Below are 27,250 nucleotides of genomic sequence, written 5' to 3' on the forward strand. Positions count from 1 at the left end.
GCATAGTTTGACTTCTCTTATCCTGGGGGCAGGTTCCAGTATCTGATTTTAGCTTGTTAGAAGGAACAATTGTGCAGTAACTCTATCTCTATGGATTTTAATTATTTGATCTTATTCTGATGTATGAACAACTAAACATAAAGGGCCGACTTCAGATGTGCCCTCTAATGCAGTCCTAAAGTGCCAGTGGTTCTTGTTCTGTGTATGGGATGTAGCCTGTAGCTCTCAGTGCCTGCAATTGTACTAATCTCTGTTTATTGGCAACTGCTCAAAACCCTTTTGCATATTCTGTGTACATGATATAATTCATTATGATTACGGTGCATGTACAGCTGCACTGTACCACTTCTCTTGTTGTTTATATGATAATCTCGTGTCTATTTTATGTTCTTAATGCTTATGTAGGTGAGCAGAAATGTACAGTATCACCCCTCTAGGTCGTATTCTAGATATAATTCTTATTATCTGTTCTAATCTGGGTGTGCTGAATTATTCTGGTGTCTGAGTTGGCTCACGCCCCACTAAAAGCTCCATAAACATTTGTATATTGCAACAAAGTATTGTAAATGACAAATACTGTCACATCAATCATTATCAGATCTTCCGGGGTTGTTAAACCACTAAGACTTTTTCTGCAAGGATATTACCATTTATTATGCCCTAATATATATAATCGTTTCTTATTCTGTATGTACGGAAATGACCAGTACTGGATGCTGTTGTTTTGTATGCTCAAAGTTTACTTATATTTTGCATTTGATATACATTTTGTGGAAGCATCTAAGACACAGCAGAACAGAAGTGAGGAAGACTAGCCTGCTGTAGAAGAATCTGCAGTCTGGTTAATTAGATGCAAATACTGACACCTAAGGGGCTGATTCATAATTGTACGCAAATAGCACGGCGGATGAAATATGCAAATGCCGCAAAAGGCATCTTGTGTAATTAGACGCATCCTGCCAGCTTCTGTAATCCACTACTGGCATCGGATCACTTAATACCTCTTTTCCACCAAAAACCAAGGTCCAACCTGGTTTTTTTTTAGATATGGTGCCAACCCAGGTCAGACACCGGGTTGCGTCGTTTACACTGCACCATTACCCAGGTCCATCCTAGGTCCGACCCTGGTGGTTACAATACCTGGGTTGGATTGCTGGGTCACTTGACCCTGGTTATTTTTCAGGGACCCTTTTACACTGAGCTGCCACCCGGGTAGACCCAGCAATATCCCGGGTTTTAGCTTTGGTGTAGAAGGGGTATCAGTGAACATCAGATATATGAGTAACCATCAGTTTTCTCGGGCATCCGGTAAAATCACGCTGCTGGGGTCAGTGAAGCTGCATCCACGGACGCAGCCACTGACCTACTGCAGGCCCAGAAAACGGGGATGAAATTCCCCCATTTTCTGGAACGCTGCCCTAAGCCAAGCCGTCGCCACCCCCAAACACCAGCAGCCTATCAAACATGCTGCAGCTTTTAGGGCACTGTGAGCGACTTTGCAGGACCTGATCTGCACATGTGCGCTTCGGTTCCTACGCCTGCGCAGATCAGAAAAAAACGGCAAACTGTGAAAATATCGCTCCAGCGTACAAGGAATCAGATGAACTAAACAAAATGTCTATGGGGCCTATTCATCATCCAATGATTAAGTATCCAACTCGCAGTGGGGGAAACGTGACACCGGAGCAATTCATCATTGCTCCTGGACGGGATGAGCTGCTCCGAGAAGCAGCTGTCCCCTCGGTTAGTATCGCAGTTACAGAAGTAGCTGCGTTACTAACCTCCTCCCCGTTGTCCTAGCTACGCCTGCGTGACCTCGGGTCACATATGTGCACAGCCGCTGGGTAGGTAGTGAGGAGGTGGCGGAGGGATCCGCTCGGATCGCTCTTCGCATTCCCGGAACTCCTTCCCATAGGAAGGAGCGGGGATCCGAGAACAAGCACCGTCTGGAGAGGTATACCTGAGCTGCATCAATGCATACATGCCGACAATCAGCTCCCTCCTTCCGGGAGGGAGCTGAATACCTGCATACAGCGGGGGGGGGGGGCGTGGCAGATCCATGACGCCATTTTGGGTGGCGGGGGCAGGGGCGTGATCACACGATCACATCATCAAGGCCCTGCCCCTTCTTCACAATGCCGGAAATAAAGGCATTGTGAAGCAGTGGGCGGAGCCACGATGACGCGATTCAGTGCAAATCGCGTCATCTGGCCCCCCGCTGCGGGGGATTCTAGTAGTACTCCGGGGGCCAGGCGGCAGCCGGGAGGCTTGCTGCCTGCCTTTCTGGGGGGTCGGGAGTGGCACCCGATATTCGGGAGGCTCCCAACCAATTCGGGAGGGTAGGCAAGCCTGCATCAATGGGTACAGTAATAATAGGAAATACATATAAGAAATCCTAGTTGGGTGCTGTACTGTAGCACATCTCGGTGTATTAGGAGTTTAGCTAATGACTTTGTTTTCTTCTTGTTTTTTGCCCAGAGCTAGGGATGAGAGGTCAGGGCCTCCAGCATGCAGATTAAGTTTTGTTCATAAAAACACCTCATCATTTTGTTGTTTGTCTTGAAATACATCAATGAATCATACACTGTAAGGGAAAAATGTAATCTGTAATGTTGAATGAATCCTGATGCAGAGCTGCCCCATGAAGCTGGAGGCCCAGTGCAACTGTTCTGACTGCCATCCCCCAGGACTGCTGCCAAATTATATATCAATGAATTTACCTAAGGTCACTGTTCTGGGCTTTATGATATAGAAACTATCACTAGTGGATGCATTCGTGTGAGCCCTGCAAAATATCAATATCAGTTATATACAGACCAAAGACTTTGTGGCGTTTAGTATGCAGGTCCTTCCCCCAGCTGAGTGGATTGTAATTACTCGCTAACCCTCAGTTTGCACAGGTTGGGCTCCGGCAAAAAGTCTTATCTGGATATTATTTCAGTCTGCAATGCCTGGTTTTTGGTGCTTTCACCTCCACTTAGCGGATTTGTCTGCTCTCATCTAGGGGAGAAGGTTAGCAGAGGTTAATATGCCAGGCATAGCCCCTATCTGCTAGCTTGGGTGAGACATGATAACTACTCCATCTGAAGAAAGGGATCAGTCATTTGTCAAGAATTCCTCTCTAAAGGTGTTTTGGCCTCAAGCTATAACTATAAGAATCCACTCGTCGGTGTGTGCTGGAGATGAGTGTTTGGAAGCTTCCCCTCCCTGCATTCATCCCCTGTGTGTGTGATGCACTGAAGTCACTGCGCAGATGTCTGAGGACAGGTATATCCTCCACCATCTGTCTCATTGTTTTCTATAGGCTGTATGTGCTACTTCGGCAACTGAGTCTGTATGGCCCGGGAATAAATCATTACATGTCATATTAAACTGTAATTCCCCCAAACTCCCAGCAGGGGACTGTCTAGCCACTATCAAATGTCCACCTGGATTGGCACTGCTCACCACAAAGTGGTTTGGAAGCTTTGTGGGCCGGGGTGGAATTAGGTTCCTCAAAGACCTGGGACCTGGGCCCATAACCACATGACACTCATAGCCGCAGGCACGTGCATACGGTATAATGTTACAGTTCATACTATTAAAAAAATAAAAGGTCTCTGGATGTTATAGGTGTCCTGGAAGTAGAACTACTCAGAAATATATATACAGTATATATAAAATCAAATGTCCTGACTGACTGACCCATCAACACCCATCCCAAATCCCTGGATGTAAAAACATGAAAATCGGGGAGTATATTCCTTCCATGACGTAGGTGCCCACTAAGAAGGGATTTTTCGAAAATTCAACTCCTAAGGGGTGAAAAGGGCTAAAATGTTTCCTCCCCTGTGCAATATCCTGTCTGACTGACTCATCGTGGCTGCACCACAGATCAGAATTCAAACACCAACTGTCATCCCAAGTGCTGCCAAACAGTTTGCAGTCAGTGTGGCTCCCCTATTTGAATAGTGAGGGAAGGGAATGTGTTACTACAGAGGTGAGAGAGGAAAATGTGTTACAACAGCAGTGAGAGGGAAATGTGTTACTATAGAGGTGAGGGAGGGGAATGTGTTAATACACAGATGAGGGAGGGGTATGTATTACTATAGCATACCTCCCAGCATGACCCTCTCCAGGAGGGACACAATGCTCTGCTCCTGGACTTCCCTGGTAATTTATGATTGGTGGCGGCTCCAGTGGTGAGGCTGCAGCACAGTCCAAAATTCAAATAGGGGAGTCACACCAACTGCCAGTGAGTCCCAGCCAGTGATGTTTGGCAGTGTGTGAAATGACAGTTGGTGTGCCTCCCCTATTTGAATTTTGATCTGCGCTGCAGCCCCACCTCTTTCCAGGGAAGTCCAGGACCAGAGCATTGTGTCCCTCCTGGAGAGGGTCATGTTGGGAGGTATGCTATAGAGGTGAGGGAAGGGAATGTGTTACTACACAGGTATGGGAGGGGAATGTGTTACTACACAGGAGGGAAATGTGAAATGTGTTACTACAGAGGTTAGGGAAGGGAATGTGTTACTAATGGGGTGAGTGGGGGTAATGTGTAACTACAGAGGTGAAGGAGGTGAATGTGTTAATCCCAAGGTGAGGGAGGGGAATAAGTTACTACAGGTGTGAGTGAGGGTAATGTGTTACTACAGGTGTGAGAGAGGGATTGTATTTATACAGTTGAGGGGGGGAATGTTGAATGTGTTACAACACGGGCAAGGGAAAGAAATGTGTTACTACAGAGGTGAGAGAGGATAAGGTGTTACTCCAGAGGTGAGGGAGTGGAATGTGTTAGTACACAGGTGAGGGAGGGTAATGTCTTACTATAGCAGTGATGCATTACTATAGAGGTGAAGGATTAATGTGTTACTGGGGTGGTGATATGAAAATTAAAACAGTAAATATCTAAGGTCTGCCGGTGTGAAACCGGGTACATCAGCTAGTGTGTATATATAGATATATATATATATATATATATATATATATATTGTGACACAAGCACCGGTGAAGCTGTAGAAGGAAGGTGTATGTGTCCCAGGTTCTTAACTTCTGTGTGGTAAATGTCCAGGTAATAGCCTCAACCTGTGTCAAGTTACAAAACCCTCGAAATGGCTCAGATTCCTAAATGCAGGAAAATGTATAATAATGGCAATATATACTGCAAGAATGTGTACAGTGCAAAACTTTAACTGAGATTACGTCAACTTTGCCTTGTCCTTAGTGCTGAAAAATTGAATTAGAGATTTTGTTGGTCATTTCCTATATGTTGTACAAAGTCCCAAAGCTGTCAGCAACCTGGGAAGCACAGACTGGTAAAGTAGCGAAGGGTATTGCCAAAAAAAATGTTACACAACCATATCTGTAATTGGATACTTTGGGACCGTGCATGATGAGATAGTGGATGTCACTCAAAATGTGTCCACACTAAACGTATATAATAAAACAAGTTGATGCATGAGCTGTGTATAACATAGAGGTGTGTATGGCACCATAATCTTCTCACATCAGTTTGACAGGAGCCTGACATCACCACTCTATACTGCTCAGAGACACATTCCTTCATTTCCTGAAATACTCTGTGACACTGTGAGCATTCTGATAACCTGATTGGCAACAGATTGATCATGTCCACTGCAAAACTTTTAAATGGTCAACATATAATCTATCCAGCTTCCGTCATCGGTGTCTTTTCCCCTCCCAATACCTTTCCTTGATAGAACAAGGAATACCAGACCGGTTATCAAAATAAAATCGCCAATGATGTAAAGAAACAGGAAGCAACCCAACATGAACTGTCTGTAGCAAATCAAATCTGGGTTTAGTGTATCAATCGTTGGGAAGGCATTCATGTATTAATTACTGGGATTAAGTCAAATATTTTCTATTTATAGTTTTTTTATGTAGCATATAAACTTTTATATCATTGTACAGATTTCCTGCCAACTGGAGCTTACAATCTAACTAGAAGCAAAGTCATAAGAAATAGGCACTTGGCATCATCTAAGATCCCCAGGGATTCTGGTAGCATCTCTCAGTTATTAGTCCATTAGCCCTATATCACCGAATGGCATTCCCACCAACATTGACCCCTTCCTCCGGGTGTGGATTGATAGACAGTAACTAGATAGACATTCAATAGACAGACAACAGAAGGTAGAAAGTGAATGGTTGACAGGGACAAAGGTTGACAGGGTCAAGAGGTCGACAGGTAAATGGTCGACATGAACTTAAGTTGACATGTTCAAAAAGTCGAAACAGGAAATGTCAACATAGGTTTGTTTTGTTATTTTAACCCTAACCCTAATCCTTCCCCTGGTGACCCTAGTGCCTATCCTTAACCGTACCCTTCCGGAGCTTAACCCTCTGCCAAGTGCCTAACCCTAACTCTAATCCTAACCCTACAAATCATGAAAAACCACGTGTCAACCGTTTCTGTGTCAACCATTTGCACATTGATCTATTGACCACATTGACCTATTAAACCGGTCAACCATTTACCCGTCGACCTTTAGATCCAGTCAACCATTTACCTGTCAACCTTTTGACCCTGTTGAACTAAGTACCTGCTGACCTATTCACTGTCTACCTTCTGGTGTCTATCTATTGACTGTCTAGTTACTACCTGGAAACCTGTACCTCCAGGTACAAAGTGGCATATTGATTAATTATTGGGTTTTAGACCCAATAAGCAGAATTTGTAATCGCCGCTTAAGGATTGCCGGGATTGAATAAATTGCTAATACGATTACTTTACATTAGGGTAAATTGCAGCGTTAGCTAGCGGGCCAAGCTTGGAAAATTAAACATTTTATGAGGGCTGCTTTGCAGTCCTCCCTAGGACGCTTAATTTTTGCCCTAAGTTGCCGTGCTCCTGGACTTTCCACTTAATTTATGATTGCAGTCATCTGTGGTGAAACACCCTTCTCATCAATGAATCAGTTCAAAACAGGTGACTCCAAAAGTAAAGTAAGTGGGAAGTCAGTGAGAAAAGGGTCATTCTTGGAGGGTCTGGAATGGGTAACATCATAACGAGCACAAAGCCAATATTTATCAGGAACGTTTGTAAAGGTGACCTGGTCGTTGTCTGTGGTCAGCCGCCTGCAGCACCGATGGCACCTCCAGAAGTCACCCAGTCACTTGGCCCAATTTCTAATTGGCAGGCTCTTGGTTCAGTTAGGATCCCATGCCTGTGGTCAAATTCAGGGCCATAACTAGGGGTATGCGACTTGTGCCGTCGCGCAGGGCCTCGGGGGTGGCACCATTGCTGCCCAACAGCACCTGCAAGTGTCTTACAGGGTGCCTGGAACGGCACCTTGCAACGCTACTGCAGATCCTCTTGGAGTGTCCAAGGGACACGCACCCGGCAGTCTGTATAGCTACCCTGAGTGCTCTTAGGACACATCAGGCAGTGCTGTACCAGCAGCCCCACCCCCTAGGCATGACGTCATGACATCACAGGTCTGTCAGTAGTTCTGCAATCTCTGTAAATCTCCCGGTTACATGGTGCTGTGCCACGTGGTGCAGAGTGATATTTGCCTGAAGTATTATGCTTATCAGTTATATATACACCAATCAGCCATAACATTAAAACCACTGACCGGTGAAGTGAATATCATCGATTAGCTCATTAAAATGGCGCAGGTGGATTTAATGTTATGGCTGATGGGTGTATGTTTATTTACCCAGTGAAATTCCTCAAATGCAGCCTACAACAATTTGCAACCTTATACTGTATATTTGGAAGATGTTTAGTTAAGTGAGAGTTGTGTGTCGGTTATTATAGACTTAGGGGTCTATTTAATAAAAACTTGAACCAAATTAAAAGCTATATCGCTGCTTATTGCTGCAGTGCAGATTTCAGTTGCGGCGCAATTCACCAATCTGGGGCGTCTGTCGGAACCCCAGCAAAAGCCGTCTGCTATCCGGAGATTTCTCTTCCTTAACGCAGCCAGCAAGAAGTTCCTACAACAGGGGAGAAGCTAGGCTTTCTGTCACCTGGGGCAAAGACTCGACTTGGCGCTCCCCCAGTAGATAGTAGTTACCCTCGGCCATACTTGCCTACCCTCCCGATTTGGTCGGGAGCCTCCCGAAAATTGGGTGCCGCTCCCGACCTCCCGGGAAGGCAGGCAAGTCTCCCGGCTGCCGCCCACCCCTCCTAACCCCCCCGCAATAACCCCTGCAACCCCCCCCCGCAGCGGGGGGGGTGGTGACGCAAACCGCGTCATATTGGCCACGCCCCCTGCTTCACAATGCCTATTTTATCGGCATTGTGTAGCGGAGGCGCTGCCAAACTGATGCGACCGCGTGACCCCGCCCCCACCACGCCCACAAGTGCTGTCACCCGCCTGTCCACTCCCCCTTGTGCCGGCCACGCCCCCCCATCCTGCCAATCTGGCTGCTCCCTCCCGGAAGGAGCAGCCAGAAAGTTGGCAGGTATGCCTTCGGCACAGCGCCAGAGTCTACTCACTTGCACCGCCATCTAGAGAGGAGGAGGCCTGGACGGAGATGGCACGCGGACCCCCTCCTCTTTTAATACGCTCCTGATTAGGAGCATACAAATGGTATCTCCAATTACTCTTCATGAAATAGCAGGACAGCTGTCTTGCTCTTGGCTGACCGTTCTTTCTCCTTGTTTTGAGACTGTAACTCGCCTACGTCCTCCCTTCCTGTGCACGAAGGTGCCTGTAGGGTCATTAGTGGCTCATCTTCTTTCCTCTTTGTATAATTGACCGTAGGATTTACTTACTGGTTATTTTCAGATCTGTCACTATGGTGGTGGCCTCAAAACCAGTTATGTTTGCATGAGGCTTCTGATTCGGAGTCGGACACAGCCGTGCCCGCGTCTGCAGTGGCGTCACTGTAGTCAGTGTCATCCAGTGCGCCTACTCACCCTGACACCCCAGTTCTGAACTAGTCTCCAGAATGCTGTCTTCTGTTCAAAGGCCACCAGAACTTACTTTGAGTTGTATACTAGTCACTAGTCTCTGCCTTTATTCTGTTTAACAGACTTTTTATCTAAGTTCACTAGGCTGAGTCTGTATTGTATATTAGTCACCAGAATGACTTCTGTATTGTATATTAGTCACCAGAATGACTGTTGTATTGTATATTGGTCACCAGAAGGACTGCTGTATTGTATATTCGTCACCAGAATGACTGCTGTATTGTATATTCGTCACCAGAATGACTGCTGTATTATTTATTGGTTACCAGAATGACTGCTGTATTGTATAATGGTCACCAGAATGACTGCTGTATTGTATATTGGTCACCAGAATGACTGCCGTATTGCACCAGAATGACTGCTTGTATATTGGTCACCAGAATGACTGCTGTATTGTATATTGGTCATCAGAATGACTGCCGTATTGCACCAGAATGACTGCTGTATTGTATATTGGTCAAATGCAACTGTTGCTATTTGATTGCAGTTTTTATAATTTAAATTAGTGATGAGCGGTTTGGCTTTGCTGAAAACCGAACACACTCGAATTGTGGAGTTTCAAGTCGAACCAAGTGCCAGCTTTGGTCACTTCGGGGGTTCAAGAAGAGATGATACCGTTTTTGAGATCCGAACATACTATAAACCGAGTAAAACTAAATAAAACTGTAGCCGCACATCTCTAGTAGAACCGAGTACCAGCAGGGGTCACTTTGGGGGTTTCGCGTAGAACCAAGTCCTAGCTCGGGTCTTCCTGCAAGTCAGATCTCGGATCTCCTGTGTTTCTGATTGCATGAAGTCCCTCCCTTGTGATTTCATTCAGGTGCCAAAATTGGTGAACATTGAAAGGAAATTAATGATATTGATGTTATCGGAACAAAAACAGGTCCATGATAGATGATTTTCGCTGTTTGTATCAACTTTGTAAAGAAATCCAAGACCGAAACCGAACCAAAACACTTGAGAGTGTATTTGCCAAAACCATAACATGATGATGATTTAGAACTAAAATCAAAATCAAAACACAGGGGTCTGCGTATAGCTCTTTAAATATTCTGTGTAAAACTGCAGCCCTGCCTGGTAAAACAAGCCTGAATATTATTTATCACACTCATTTCTGTCTCCTAATGCATCAAGACCGATGTCTCTGACTGACCACTGTCACTCCCTCCCTTGTATTCATCCGATGCAGCACTGTTGGTGTAGTGGTTGGCATTGAGGTCATGAGTTAAATTCTGGACCAAGGCGCTATCTTTGTGGGGTTCTCCTTGTGTTTTCTTCCACAATCCAAAATCATGTCAGTAGTTTAATTGACTTTTGACATAAAAAAAAAATGAGCCCTTGTGTTTATTCGCCCATATGAAAGATTATAGGGGTCTATTTACTAAGCCTTGGATGGAGATAAAGGGTACAGCGATAAAGTACCAGCCAACCAGCTCCTGTCATTTATCGAACACAGCCTCTGATATGGCAGTTAGGAGCTGGTTGGCTGGTACTTTATCTCTGTTGACTTTATCTCCATCCAAGGCTTAGTACATAGACCCTTTAGACTGTAAGCTGCACTGGGGCAGGGATTGATGTGAAAGACTCACTCTCTGTACAGCACTGTTGAATATGTGTGCACTATATAAATAACTGGTAATAAATACATAACTATTGTTGCTGTCACTGGTTACACATCTCCAGATAGCTGCACCCTTGATAACCTAATAAGCAATAATCTTTCTCTCGCAACCATTTAACATTTGGAATCACCCCTACTCTTGTTTCCACTTTCGCTGACCTATTTCCTTATGATCCACTGTTAGTTGACTATAATAAATGAATCCTTTTACACAGCTCTCCTGGAATATCAGGGAGACTCCTCACGGACTTCTGAAAGAGTTAAGGCACACTCTGTCTTCCTGCCCACTTCCTAGTGACGTAGGCAGGATCGGGGGGCGTGGTAACACAATTCCCACTGATTTGTCTAATCGTAGCCCCGCCCTCCCTGCGTGATGCCACGGTTCGTAGCTTAGCCACGGTTTGTAGCTTTGGTCTGGGCCAAATCATGTGATTTCTCAGCCCTGTTCCTACTCCGTGGCCTCATCTATCTACCATACTTCTCCCCTCCAGGATATCTATTGGAGGAGAATTTTTTAATGTTGTGAAGTATTAAATATGTATATTGCGCCACCAGAAGTCATGGCGTATTGATAGTGAGCAAAGACACTGTATGATTACGCTGTCAATTTAGGAAAGAATCTTATTCTAAAAAGAAATACGATGGTAGTTGCTTTAGCTTGTGACTTAGGGCCTTATTCAGCAAGGAACGCAACTGCGAATGCAATAGCGATTATGCACGCAGCCTAACTGCAATAGTACGGTAATCTATGGCGATCGCAATGCAATCTCAGTACAACATAAGGACGCCCACTTTACCTTACACACATCCGTAACGTTTAGCAGGACTGCAAAACCATCGGTAACATCGAGAACCATCTCAGCCTCACGCACACTTGCACAAGGTCAGACCTTACTCAGGAATTGCTTACTTCTACGCACGCTATCAGGTTGCGTATGGCATCACAGTGGATCATTTATGCACGCCTATACAATGGCGTTCAAACGCACAGGCTCACCTGCGTTCAGCCGACCACCCTCCTGTCACCACCCACAAACGGCGTTCCTGTCAATCACTCTGCGATGGGTCTGTGTAGCCCCTGTGATCGCAATGGCTAGTTTGCGCACATGCACTGCGATGATTACGGATGCACAGTACACAACAATCGGCCGATTGCGTGCGTATTAGCAGTTGCGTTCCTTGCTGAATCAGGCCCTTACAGCCTTATTCAGAGATGTGCACTATTCCGATTTTTATGCAGTTGAGCGATTATCAGTATGTGTCTAAGTAGAGCTGCTCATGCGGCAGGGAAAATTACCGTAGTCGCTCGCATTGACTTTTGACTATTGGTAGAACCTGCACAAAAAATGACCTTCCCTGTCCCAAAGTCACCACGAGAGGCTCTGGAACACTCCCCTTCCTAAAGGCAGCAACCGTTAGAGTCACCTAGCTCCTTCAGTGAGATTGTGCAGATGTTTCTCTCCAATGCTATGCCTATAAGCAGCCAAGAGAGGGCAGCACAATAAGTTTATTCATTCATTCAAAAGGTGCTCTCGCGTAATACGGTGATAAAACATATTGGGCTTAGGACCTCATTCAGAGGTGGTCATTAGTTGCAAGCTGTCGCCCTGAATCAGGGCGGCAGCTTGCATCCTGAACGACCGCCTCCTTGTCGTTCGCTAAGCTGTGAGTTGACACCCACAGCTCTAGCGACCGACATGGGTGATGGTCGCGATGGTCAAGACCATCGCGACCATCGGGTTTACAGCCAGACCCTAAGGATGGGTCTGGGCACTCGTAAGCCCCAGGGAGCTTCCTGCGCTGCCCACTGACATCAGCAATGATGTCAGTGGGGCTGCCCCCAAACGGCAAGCGTTCCGGCGGGAACGTCTCCCTTTGGGCAGGCACGCCCCCTGCCCGCCTCCCAAACGGGGCGAGTTGCCACTCACCATCGACAGCTCGCCCCGTCTGCTACGAGACCCCTAGCGACGGAGCGTCCATCGCTAGCCGGGTCTCGCGCATGCGCACAACGGAGCCGGCTCCGTCGTGCGCATGCCCAGTGGGGCAACATCGAGTCGGTTGCGAGCGCTCAGCGCTTGCGACCGACTCTGAATGACCCCCTTAATGCTGAGTTGAACTTGCGTCAGTTTGTTTAGCGGAAATTGTGCAAGTTTGCAATGTGCATGTCCACAAAGAGGATGCAGGCGTGTGCCCCAATGCTGACCTGCACATACCTGGCTTCCGACAACTGGGGAAACGCAGCGGGGGAAGGAAGGGGCGTCCTGACAAAGGTCAAGCGCAGCAAGGACGTGATCGCACAACTGTCACGTGGCTAATAGAGACCAGCAGAAACAGGAGTATACACCTGTTGGGAGGAGCATCATTTGCACCTGCTGTAGGGCAGATGAAACACACGCTGATGACATGACATAAACCAGTATCTACATATGGGTGTAATTATAGTATAGATTCCTATTCACCTGGTCAATCCGTTCTCAGTGCAGGCTTCTCAGCTCCTTCCTGCACACTGACCTGAGGCTTCCAGTTCCAGATTCTGCAAATAAATCAATAATAATAATAATACGTTTTGAAAGAAAAGTTAAAATTAGAATTGAAATTTTTAAAAAAAAAAATTGCTGTTTTCCATAATAAAGCATTATGGCCCTCATTCAGACCCACTCGCGAGCGGCTGTCCGCTCGCAAGTGGGTCGATGGTCCGCACTGCGCATGCGCACGACGGAGGGAGCTCCGTCATGCACATGCGCGAGACCCGACGAGCGAAGGACTTTCCTTCACTCGGAGTGTCTCATCAAAGGGGGCGTGCTGTCGATGTTGACTGACAGCACGCCCCCTTTGGTGGGCGTGCCGGGGGCATGCCTGCCAGACGGAGGCGTTCCCAAGGGAACGCCTACCGTCTGAACCCGGCCCCACTGACATCACTAGTGATGTCAGTGGGAGTGATTTTGGCTCTGATAGAGCCAAAATAACTCCTGGCCTTGCGGTTGAAAAACTCAACCGCAGGCTTTTGCTCGCAGTTTCGATGGTCGCGATGGTCAAGACTATCGCGACCATCATCCTGCACGCTCATATATGCTGTGGGTGGTGACCCACAGCTATACGAGCGTCCAGGAGGACGCTCCATAGTAATGGAGGTGGGCCCGATTCAGAGCGAGCGCTCTGGTCAGAGCGTCCGGCTCTGAATCAGGGCCTATTTTCCATGTGAGCACCTTTGGCCACCGCCATTTTAGGATACCATTAGCTATCGAAGGACTACAAGAACCGCCATTCCATGATCAATAGGCATCTCCATTGCAGGAGGCCCCCGTCGTCGTCAATAGTCACCAGGAAGGAGGGAGGAGCTTGATAATCTGGCAGAAGCCCTAAATCCTGACAAAACATCCAATTTTCGCAGGATTTAGGACCTATTGCCTTTTCATAAATGACCTCATGAATGTTATATGAAGTGTCACTTGTGTCATCTATGTATTTGCAGACTTGCTGACTGGTTTTCAGAGGACATAATGAGGGCACAGCACAGCTTGCACACCATGGCCTTCCTGTCACTGCTAGCGGTGGCCATCTTTCTATCCAGTCTTGGGCAGAGTCAAGGTAATCATTACGACTTGTGGTTTATCTGGTGTGCAGATGTGACTCATACAGTACATGAATGCATTGGTAGCTTAGTAGTGTTCTCTATAGCTTTTTATCCAATGTAATACTAAACATGTAATATAATGTACTGTATTAATGCTGTATCTCACATTTACCTCCTCCAGCCTATCCCAGCCAATATGGATCCAAACTGAATGTGACCCTACGTGTAATAATCATACTGTTAATGCAGGTGTTTTGTTACCATAATAATAATAATAATAATAATATTTTTCCCTTGATGTTTTTCTAATACATGTGATTTTTTTAACAGAATACAGTATTGTAATGCAAGAATGAATTTCCACGTTAATGTGTAATATAATTATCATTATGGTTAGCGATTGTGACATGTGGAACAATGATGAAAGACACGGTTCTGATGGTGTCATTCACGTCTGGTTATATTTTGCGGCAGCCGGCTTTGCATAGCGAGACTCTGACCTAGATACATCGACGATGTCAGTTCCAGTGTAGCGATGTTTTTCATCTGAGCGTGCATCTGAGTGGCACCGCCCATGTGCCCCAATTTTGTGCGCACAGAATTGCAGTACAGATTTAGATGCACGGTAGCAGAAGTGCATTGGAAATGTAATGGCCGCTCCTGTGCGGTGATTGGGGGGGGTAACAGGGGGGGCGGCTAATCAGATGCACGGAGATGTTGCATCTTATGGGAGTGTCACTGGTGTATCGCGATTAGTGGCTGCATTCAGAGGCGCAGAAATGTTCACACAGCAGGCCATATTCAGGCAGATAATCTGCACCTGCCACAAGGTTCGATGATGCGACCGATGGTGCGTCTTTTTCCGATGGCATGAGTCCTCAGATACTGACAATGGGCAATCTCAGTCCTTGCACATTCGGACACATATATGCACACCAGGGATGGGCCCTGTAGCGGCATTAGCATAACGTCGCAGACACGTCCGCTGCTGTGTCCGAATAAGGCATCAGGCCCTCTGTGCTTAGGATCGACCTGTGTGATAGTGGGATGGGGAACGATTAGGCGGTGATCCCTGTGTGTTATGATTTAGCTGCAACTGGGCGACGAACATATAAAATAAATAAAAAAAATTTAGTCCAACAAGGGGTTAAGTCAGCTGAAACCTGAAAACTTTCCCCAAGTTTCAATAGTAATATAGGACTTTTGCATAAGGTCCTTGATTAAAACACTAGCCTGGCGATGGCATTTACAATTCATATTAGTTTATTAATTCAGGCGTTGTTAATTGCATATAATAGGTGCATAGAATAACACAAGGGTCTATTTCACCCAAAATGTGTTTAAAATGATAACACACGTAAAATAAAAGTGACCCGGATATCAGTGACCTTATTTACTTTGTGCCCACCTAGGCTACATTCCCGTGTTTTCCCATACATCACCGCCACCGCCATGGCGCTCGATGGTCCCAGCCCACACGGCAAATAATGTATATACATACAAGGAAATTATCACAGCCTGGTCAAGACCCCAATGTTCCCATGGCAAGATACTGGATTCAGCCCCCTTCGATTATCAACTGTTTGCCTTAGGAACAAACATAAAAATGAATTAAAGTAATGCGGGCCCCCCTTATCGCCCAGTGGGCCTAGGCAGGAACCTATGATGTGTAATGAGTGAGCCGGCTGTGGAAATGATACAGCACTTTCCACCGATCTGGAGCCCAAATCTATGGATCCTGCCCTAAGTTAAGTTAAGAAAATAGCTGCATTTGTAATTTACGTAACAGGATAAAATACATAATACGGTATATAAAAATAGGGACATCAACAGGTGCAAAGCAATAAAACATTGGAGTGCCCATGGGAATTAGATACAGTTAGCAGCTATGGTATTATGTGCTTATGGAAATGGTACTTATTGCTCTATTATTAGAGGAGTTCCCCAGTCAAGTACAGGCCGCTACATGGAAAGAAGAATTAATTTTCTATGTGACTGTATTGGGCTGGGCTGGAATAAGTGCCAAAGAACACAAGCCTTGGGGTCCCGATGACTTACACAGCTAATTCTAATGGATTGCCCCTAACTCTACAAATAATATTGGTTTACCTAAGATACCCTTTGTGAGGTTTTTTACATCTACAGGTAAATTGCAAAGCAGATTTATTCTGCAGGACTTAATATAATTGGATACAGGAAAATTATGCAAAAAAGCAATAAGTAGAATGTAGTTGATGGATTTAAATCAGTCAGGTTCTCACATGCCTCAATCCCCCTTTTAAAGCAAATCAGTCCAAGAATGCTTTATAGATACCAGTTTATTGCCTTTATAAGCTGAGGAGTTGCAGACTAGGCGAAATTAATATTTTCGTTGGGCGAGGTCTTATTTTCCTAGTTGCCAAAAATGCAAAGTTGTTTAACATACGGAACGCTGTGTGAGTTTTCTGACTGATATGGTAACGTGCTGCAGTCACACTTCATTACAGGGTTAGACAACACTTCAGCCACCAGCTACTGTTGGAATTGGAAAATCTGGACAGTGCACTAGAACATCACTCCCACAGTTATACTTTGTCATAGGCTTTCTGTGGAATTTGGAGGTTGCAGTTCCACGTTTGTTAAAGGATCAATTCAATTAGGAGCACGTTGTTTCCTGTAAGTCATTTTCATGCCAAATTAGCACAGCGAATAACATTTGCAATTCAATTCTAAACTCGCATTGCATTTGAGGAAAATCTTCACTTTACGGTAAAAATGTCAGGAGACAGTGCAGAACCTCAGGTACACCCATCCCAATAAATAATCATGTACTTGGAGGGGTTTAAATAATGCAATTTGGTGAATAAAGACATGTCAGTTTTCAGGTGAATTTCTCTAAAAAGATCAAGAATGGGTTAAATGATGTGGGACAGGTATATGGAGGTGTAAATTATGTGGGACAGAATGAGACAGGTATGTAGAGGTGTAAATAATATAGGACAGGTATGTAGAGGTGTAAATGATGTGGGACAGGTATATGGAGGTGTAAATTATGTGGGACAGAATGAGACAGGTATGTAGAGGTGTAAATAATATAGGACAGGTACGTGGAGGTGTAAATGATGTGGGACAGGTAAATGTAAATGATGTGGGACAGGTATGTGGATGTGTAAATGATGTGGGACAGGTAAAGTGAGGTGTAAATGATGTGGGACAGGTATGTAGAGGTGTAAATGATGTAGGACAGGTATGTGGAGGTGTAAATGATGTAGGACAGGTATGTGGAGGTGTAAATGATGTGGGACAGGTATATGGAGGTGTAAATGATGTGGGACAGAATGAGACAGGTATGTAGAGGTGTAAATAATATAGGACAGGTATGTAGAGGTGTAAATTATGTGGGACAGGTACGTGGAGGTGTAAATGATGTGGGACAGGTAAATGTAAATGATGTGGGACAGGTATGTGGAGGTGTAAATGATGTGGGACAGGTACAGTGAGGTGTAAATGATGTGGGACAGGTATGTAGAGGTGTAAATGATGTAGGACAGGTATGTGGAGGTGTAAATGATGTAGGACAGGTATGTGGAGGTGTAAATGATGTGGGACAGGTATGTGGATGTGTAAATGATGTGGGACAGATATGCGAAGGTGTAAATGATGAGACAGGTATGTAGAGGTGTTAATAATATAGGACAGGTATGTGGGGTGTAAATGATGTGGGACAGGTATGTGGAGGTGTAAATGATGTGGGACAGGTATGTGGAGGTGTAAATGATGTGGGACAGGTATGTGGAGGTGTAAATGATGTGGGACAGGTATGTGCAGGTGTAAATAATATAGGACAGGTATGTGGAGGTGTAAATGATGTGGGACAGGTATGTGGAGGTGTAAATGATGAGACAGGTATGTAGAGGTGTAAATGATGTGGGACAGGTATGGGGAGGTGTAAATGATGTGGGACAGGTATGTGGTGGTGTAAATGATATAGGACAGGTATGTAGAGGTGTAAATGATGTAGGACAGGTATGTGGAGGTGTAAATGATGTAGGACAGGTATGTGGAGGTGTAAATGATGTGGGACAGGTATGTGGATGTGTAAATGATGTGGGACAGATATGTGAAGGTGTAAATGATGAGACAGGTATATAGAGGTGTAAATAATATAGGACAGGTATGTAGAGGTGTAAATGATGTGGGACAGGTAAATGTAAATTATGTGAGACAGGTATGTGGAGGTGTAAATGATATAGGACAGGTATGTGGAGGTGTAAATGATGTGGGACAGGTATGTGGAGGTGTAAATGATGTGGGACAGGTATGTGGAGGTGTAAATGATGTAGGACAGGTATGTGGATGTGTAAATGATGTGGGACAGGTATGTGGATGTGTAAATGTTGTGGGACAGGTATGTGGAGGTTTAAATTATGTGATACAGGTATATGGTGGTGTAAATGATGTGGGGCAGGTATGTGGAGGTGTAAATGATGTGGGACAGGTATGTGGATGTGTAAATGATGTGGGATAGGTATGTGGAGGTGTAAATTATGTGGGATAGGTATGTGGAGGTGTAATTGATGTGGGACAGGTATGTACTGTAGAGGTGTAATTGATGTGGGACAGGTATGTACTGTAGAGGTGTAATTGATGTGGGATATTTATGTAGAGACATGTAATGATGTGGGACAGGTATGTGGAGGTGTTGTATTGATGAGGGAAGAGTTTTGGATCATGCAGATCGGAGTTAAAAGTGTTTTTTTCAATGTTTTACAAACTTGTATAAAAACACTGAAAAATCCCTTTACAGACATTTTACTCTACCCCAAAATGCTCTAAAGACTTTAATTTGCAGAAAAACACTTGCTGGCTGTTTTCCCACAATTAATAAATTGCTATCTCAGTGTCACTAACAGCCTTCTATATAGTCCTGCTATCTCAGTGTCACTAACAGCCTTCTATATAGTCCTGCTATCTCAGTGTCACTAACAGCCTTCTATATGGTCCTGCTATCTCAGTGTCACTAACAGCCTTCTATATAGTCCTGCTATCTCAGTGTCACTAACAGCCTTCTATATAGTCCTGCTATCTCAGTGTCACTAACAGCCTTCTATATCGTCCTGCTATCTCAGTGTCACTAACAGCCTTCTATATAGTCCTGCTATCTCAGTGTCACTAACAGCCTTCTATGTGGTCCTGCTATCTCAGTGTCACTAACATCCTTCTATATGGCCCTGCTATCTCAGTGTCACTAACAGCCTTCTATATGGTCCTGCTATCTCAGTGTCACTAACAGCCTTCTATATGGTCCTGCTATCTTAGTGTCACTAGCAGCCCTCTATATGGTCCTGCTATCTCAGTGTCACTAACAGCCTTCTATATGGTCCTGCTATCTCAGTGTCACTAACAGCCTTCTATATGGTTCTGCTATCTCAGTGTCACTTACATCCTTCTATATGGTCCTGCTATCTCAGTGTCACTAACATCCTTCTATATGGTCCTGCTATCTCAGTATCACTAACAGCCTTCTATATGGTCCTGCTATCTCAGTATCACTAACAGTCTTCTATATGGTCCTGCTATCTCAGTGTCACTAACATCCTTCTATATGGTCCTGCTATCTCTGTATCACTAACAGCCTTCTATATGGTCCTGCTATCTCAGTATCACTAACAGCCTTCTATATGGTCCTGCTATCTCAGTATCACTAACAGCCTTCTATATGGTCCTGCTATCTCAGTGTCACTAACAGCCTTCTATATGGTCCTGCTATCTCAGTATCACTAACATCCTTCTATACGGTCCTGCTATCTCAGTTGTCACTTTTTTTTGGTCCAGGATGCTTTCCCCACTTTTTCATGCATTTCTCCCAGGTCGCCTTTTGTAGAGAAGTGGCGTGACCTCACCGCAAATACCACCAACCAATCCTTCTAATTGAAACTCGCATTTCATGGGTGTGCTCATTACCACAATATATGCCAATTTCGTGATGTGAGTTTCTCTTTCGCAAATTTGCATCTAATTGAATTGATCCCTACCACTGGAATACTTTTCTTCACTGTTGGTCATCATTACATGTATGTACATCACCTTTAGTAGCACTCTAGTGGACATAGGGTACTAATACCCTCAATGTCACATTATAATCTGTATGATTATCTAAAAGGTGTATGTTTCACAACGATGAAAATTAAAAAATGGAAATCATGTGCAGGTATACATATTGCAAATGGCCATGAGGCAACATAGAGAAGGGCAGGGTCACTCATGCCAAGAGACAACGTAGAGAAGGGCAGGGGCATTCATGCCATGAGACAATGTAGAGAAGGGCAGGGGCATTCATGCCAAGAGACAACGTAGAGAAGGGCAGGGGCATTCATGCCATGAGACAATGTAGAGAAGGGCAGGGCACTCATGCTATGAGACAACAAAGAGAAGGGCAGGGGCATTCATGCCATGAGACAATGTAGAGGAAGGCCAGGGGCAGGTTCTTGTAACCGGAGGGGAGTCTGACCATCCTCCACTGACGCCCACATATTCCCCAAATATCACAGAATTAGAATAACACCTGACATACACAAGAAGAGAAGTAGCACTGTGTAATATTCCATGCATGCAGAATAAGAGCATATACTGAGAATTAGACTTGTCATACAAAGTTTATAACTAGAACTTGGAGGGCAAATTTTAAAAATACAGGGACATTATTTAGTTTACAAATGTCTCTCAAGATCAAGTTAATATAGGTGGTTTGAGGTGAGTGAACACCACCAGGAATTTATCAGACATTACAAATGATAAATCATGCATCTTGGCACTGAGCGATCCTTCCAGTACAGGCAGGTTTCATGAATGGGCTGATGCCTAGACAAAGGCAAATTAATCTACCCCATCCAGGAAGGAAGACATAAAGACATTGCGGTTGTTTTTGCATGCTTTGATGATGTGCCACACAGGAAGATATTGCATGCATTAGGCAGAATAAGCTCCTCTCAAAGACGTTCCCATGCAACATGTTGGGTGGTGGGCCTTTGCTTCCTCTTTCATTTAAGTCAATTCATTTCAGTTGTTTGTTTTAGAACCTTTGCTAGATATAGACCCTTATGAACTCTACTGTAGGCATTGAAGAAGTTGTTGTACCCCATTATTTTATTGCCTCTGCCACATACCACCAAATTGGAGTCCGAGAATGATTCCGTCAAACTCGAATGGATCATTACTGCTCATGGGGATCACTATTAGCCTGCTGCCTATTCTGCTATTCTATGACCATACTATAAGGTCCATGTGTGATCATGCTTCTTGTTTAAAGGGATGAATGGCATCTATTCTGTTTGGCACATGTGCGGTCAAGTTGGATAGCAATCCTGTCGAATGGCCACCTTAAGCTGGGACCCATACTGCAACTCTGAATTAGTGACCACATCTGTAACCTGACTTGCCTTGTTGGTAGTCCAGTTAGGGCATCAATTTCCATTCTTTTTCGTTTAATCTTGTGATGCAAAGTCAAACTCAGTGAACTTCTCTTTTGGACTCCCAATATTTGGAGCTAAACCTTGGTTCTCAATGCCAAGTAGAAGCTGCAAAGGCCAACAGAACATTGGTGAAGCTATGCATAATTAGGCTATCATAAATATAATATTGTTATACATTGAAGGAAAAATATTTTTTTAAAGTGGGAATTACAACTTAGGCCCTCATTCAGAGCCGTACGCTCTGAGCAGAGCGCACGCTCTGAATGAGGGCCGTCCTCCATAACTATGGAGCATCCTCCTGGACGCTCGTATAGCTGTGGGTCACCACCCACAGCCTATACGAGCGTGCAGTTTGATGGCCGCGATGGTCGTGACCATCGCGACCATCGAAACTGCGTACAAAAGCCTGTGGTTGAGTTTTTCAACCACAAGGCTCGGAGTGATTTTGGCTCTATCAATGGGCCGGCTTCTGACGGGAGGCGTTCCCGTGGGAACGCCCCCGTCAGGGAGGCACGCCCCCGGCACGCCCACCAAAGGGGATGTGCTGTCAGTCAACATCGACAGCACACCCCCTTTGAAGAGACACTACGAGCGAAGGAAAATCCTTCGCTCGTCGCGTCTGGCGCATGCGCACGACGGAGCTCCCTCCGTCGTGCGCATGCTCAGTGCAGAACATCGACCCACTTGCGAGCGGACAGCCGCTCGCGAGTGGGTCTGAATCAGGCCCTTAGTTATTAATATGCATTTGCTTCACTTAAACATTTAATTTGCTTTTAAATGCACGGTGCACAATTAGAATACCTTTTAATGGCTTATTAGCATGCAGATATATTTTGGAGCTGAAGAAATGGATGACATGTTGGTTCATATAAGTGAACAAGCAAATATCCCAATAGAGACCAAAAGCAATGAAAAAAAACCAGCCCCTTTAAATGTATTAGTTATGAAATAAATTTTAGCTTGTGCTTTACTGGTGATGTTACTCTATCCACTTTATCTGTTGAATAAATATGCTTCACAATTTACCTGCTTGTAGAAATATTGTCTATCTATCTATCTATCTATCTATCTATCTATCTATCTATCTATCTATCTATCTCTATCTATCTATCTAATGTCTAGCTATATCTGTATCATCTGTATAATGTTTATAATGTCTATCTAGTTGTCTCTGTATCATATGTCTAATGTTTATCTACCTAATATCTAATTAATTACAGTATCTCTGTATCATCTATCTAATGTCTGTCTATCTATCTATCTATCTATCTATCTATCTATCTATCTTTCTATCTGTCTGATGTCTAGCTATCTCTGCATCATCTGTCCAATTTGTATCTGTATCTATCTATTAATGTCTAGCTATCTCTGTATCAATGGCGTAACCAGGGCAGGGCGAGCGGGGTACATGCCCTTGGCGCCGTAGGACAGGCGGCGAAGGGGGGCTCCGCCGGCCACGGGCCTGCCCGTCCTAGTGTAGTGCCGACCGCAGTGTGTGCAGTCAGCGCTACATATTTACACAGGACCGGCGCTAGGCTTCCCTGCGCCCAGCGCCGGTCCTGTGCTGCACAGCCGAGCTCCTTCCCTCCCCCTGAGCACTTACCCAATAGCGCCAGGAGGAGGGTGGGATGCAGTCTCAGGCTGTGCAGTTTAACACACACATCGCCGCCAGCTCTCATTGGCTGCTGCTGCACACACATCACCGCCACGCGGCAGCGATGTGTGTGTTAACCAGCAGCCAATGAGAGTCAGACAGACTCTCATTGACTACTGCAAGAGCCGGGCTGGAGCTCACTCATAAGCTCCGCCTTCCGGCTCCTGCAATGGGTAATGGGAGAGACGTCATGACGTCTCTCCCATAATGCAGAGTGCGCCAGCCCGGGAGGACTGACGTGCGGCGGCGGGAGCAGGAGCCGGAGCGTGGAATCAGGTAAGTGTATTTTATTTTATTTTTTTTAAACTTGTGTGGCTGCACTACGGGGGGGCTACTACTGGGGGCACCATTACTGGGGGTGGGGCACTACTGGGGACTACAACTGGGGGGGTGGCACTGCATCGGGAGGGGGAACCTCTATTGGGGACTAATACGGGGGGGAAACTACTACTGGGGGCACTATATAAGGGGCTTACTACTAGGGGCACAAGGGAAACTACTACTGGGGACACTATATAAGGAACTTACTACTAGGGGCACAAGGGAAACTACTACAGGGGACACTATATAGAGGGCTTACTACTAGGGGACCACTACTGGGGCACTAAATAGGGAGGACCACTACAGGGGGCACTGGATAGGGGGGATCACTACTGGGGGCCTGCATAAGGGGGACCACTACTGGGGACACTGCATGGGGGGGCACTATATAAGGGGCTTACTACTAGGGGAACTGCACTGGGGAGACCACTACTGGGGGCACTAAATAGGGAGGACCACTACAGGGGGCACTGGATAGGGGGGGATCACCGCTGAGGGCCTGCATAAGGGGGACCACTACTGGGTACACTGCATGGGGGGACTACTGCTGGGGGCACTATATAAAGGGCACTGCATATTGGGTACCACTACTGGGGGCACTGCATAGGGGGGGACTACTACTGGGGGCACTATATAAAGGGCACTGCATAAGGGGGTACCACTACTGGGGGCACTGCATTGGGGGGACTGCTACTGGTGGCACTATATAAGGGGCACTGCATAAGGGGGACCTCTACTGGGGGCACTTCATAGGGGGGACCACTACATGGGGCACTGCATAAGGGGGACCACTACTGGGCGCACTGAATAAGGGGAACTAATGAGGGGCTGCATAATGGGGACCACAACTGTGGACATTGCATACTGGGGGTACTGTATAAGGGGCACTACTGGGGTTAAGGTGCATATGGAAAGGAATGTTCAGAGTGACGATAAAGGGGTGTGTCAAGTTGACACGCCCCATTTTTAAGTGACCATGCCCATTTTTTGGCGCACGCACATAGACGGGGGCTCAATTTTTAAATTTGCCCTGGGCTCCAAATACCCTAGTTACGCCACTGCTCTGTATCATCTGTCTAATTTGTATTTGTCTATCTACTGTATGTCTAGCTATATCTGTATCATCTGTTTAATAATGTCTATAATGTCTATCTAGTTATCTCTGTATCATATGTCTAATGTTTATCTACCTAATAGCTAATTAATTACAGTATTTCTGCATCATCTATCTAATGTCTATCTATCTATCTATAATATGTTTAAATATCTCTATCATCTATCTAATGTCTATCTTATATCTATCTATCTATCTATCTATCTATCTATCTATCTATCTATCTATCTATATATCTATCTATCTCACATCTACAGTATCTAATGTCTATGTACTCTATGTATAAACTTAATATATGTTAAATAAATTATTTATTGAAACTAACATTAATAATTTTCCTTTTTTTTTCCATAATTAAAAGATTTTTTTTACAGATTTGTACTTTTTTCTTTTAAAGATACATTAATGCTGTGTGTGTACATCTCAGCCATTCGGATCACCTAAAGAGTTGTGGCTTAACCATCACTTGCTTTACCTGTCACAGGTTGTTTCAGCATCTGTATAAGCAATATGCAATTTATGGCACTGAGTGTAACTATATATGTCTATTGCTTCTCCCCTAACTCCAATGTCCTCACATTTCTAATCCTACGAGCTCCATATTTCTGTGCAAAATGTTCCACAGCGTAACTGGATGGATGTCTGGATGGTTGGCCATCATGTTGGGACATGACTCTAAATACCTGTCCTTCCACTTGAAAGCAAATGCTATCTGTCTATAGAATGCTGTCGGATCATTGGGATATTTCAACAAATCTTGTCTGATTGAAATAGATACAGAGCATGTGACAATCCCCATAAGAATTATTATGTGCACCTTAGGAACGCTTACTTTTTTTTGTTTTTATTTATTGTTTTTTTATTAATATTTGAATTTTATATTTTATTTTGTTTGGCGGGGGGGGGGGGGGGGGGGGGTCCAAGCAGATCAAACTACATTCTCATTCAATGTTTGTTTTATTTTACTTAATTTTCATTTATATAATTTTTTTACCACAAGAAATTAGCTTTTTGTTCCACAGCCACTAAGTGCCCAAATGACATAAAAGAAATTCTGCACAGGTTGGTGACTCCAGAGAATAATACCAAATTTATTTTATGTGTAGATTTATGTCTTAGCTGTACGTATGTTTTTTTTGTGCCATCCCAGATTTTACATAGCTAGTTAAATTGTAATATAACTTAAATAAAAATAATTAATTTAAAGTAAAGAATATTATTGTTACTGCATTATTATCATGCCCCTATATGGCATTTTAAATATGAATTGATATCTGTATCCAAATTTACAACCGTTGTTTTTTTTACATATGTTCATAAGTCTTAACTTGTGAACAGTTATGAGGCACATTCAGTCAATATGCTAGTTATGTAAAACCGTTGGCACATATTTTTGTAGTCTATAAATTCAACCTTAGTACTGTGTTTACCAAACCGTGTCTTTCTTTGTACATACAGGTGGATTGTGTAAATTGTTATGGGGCATGGTTTATTATTTGTTGGTGATGGTTATTTCCTTGTAATAGTTGTTCAATTACTTTACTGCACTTAAATTAGAAGAATTTTATTTTATACAAATACATGGATGTTGTAGTTGGTTTAAAAAATGATATTTGTAAAAATTATAAAATGTATGTATAGTTTTGATGGGTTTTGTGACCCATTTATCAGTTGTGGGGTTTTTGTACTATCCTCTGTTTGCAATTTACCACTAAACTGTCAATTCACCAAAACTAAAGCATCAATATATCCATTTAAACATTTTTCAAAATGCTTTCCCAACTAATTAAACTTGCTAAACTCTTTAGTGGAGTTCTGTATAAACAGACTTTTTAATTCAACAAATAGCGCACAGTCATTTTGGGAAAAAGTGGAGAAGCAAAAAATGAGAGACTTGTGGGGATTGTCTGACAAAAAAAATACCACAAACAAAAGGGATATCAAAATGCATTTATTGCATATAAAAAAATGACATTGCCAAAAAAATATAAAAGGATACTGTAAATAATAAAGAAAATTTGCTAACGGAAATTATTTTTCATTTTACATTGAAAAGTGTTTTATTGACTGTAGTAAGCATTTTCCCCTACAATTGAATTAAAAGCCTGTAGCTTCACTGTATTTAGTAAAACATTTTTAACAACTGTCTGAGCAGCAAAAACATTGCCCAGGAAAACGGTGGTAGAACAAACTACATCAATGATGTAAACACGCATCTTAAATAAATGCAAAATTTACAAATTATAACTGAAAAATACTAACTAAAATATTTCATAACAGCAGAAGTATAACTGACAATTATAGGTTGTAATTAGAAGCATATATAAATGCTTAATTTTTCATAATTTATTTTTCAAGTAATAAAAAAATGGATCCTAAAATCACGCCAAACTTAACATTTAACTTTATCTTAAATGCACAATCGTAAATGGATAGGAATTCTGACTGCATACAATGACTGTTTGATCTTGCAAATAGAAGAATGGAAACTATGTAGGTTCATTAACACACGCCTTTCTATAAATACCTGGCCTTGGAGCTATTAATAATGGAGCATTTCCTCCAGCAATCTCTATTACTTGATGAACACGA

General features: G+C 44.0%; 1 protein-coding gene across 3 annotated transcripts in view; it reads left to right on the plus strand.

The window, feature by feature from the left end:
- Nucleotides 1-27,250, plus strand: part of COL14A1 (collagen type XIV alpha 1 chain) — a 254,844-nt gene that overhangs the window by 857 nt on the left and 226,737 nt on the right. For all 3 annotated transcript variants that reach the window (XM_088450204.1, XM_088450206.1, XM_088450205.1), the window contains exon 2: nt 14,017-14,132. In XM_088450204.1, coding sequence (XP_088306330.1) covers nt 14,045-14,132 — 88 coding nt within the window. In that variant the 5' untranslated portion in view covers nt 14,017-14,044. The remainder of the gene's footprint in view (nt 1-14,016; nt 14,133-27,250) is intronic.

The sequence above is a fragment of the Taudactylus pleione genome, unplaced genomic scaffold, assembly GCF_031769625.1.
Source record: "Taudactylus pleione unplaced genomic scaffold, aTauple2 ptg000510l, whole genome shotgun sequence".
NCBI classification, from domain to species: Eukaryota; Metazoa; Chordata; class Amphibia; order Anura; family Myobatrachidae; genus Taudactylus; species Taudactylus pleione.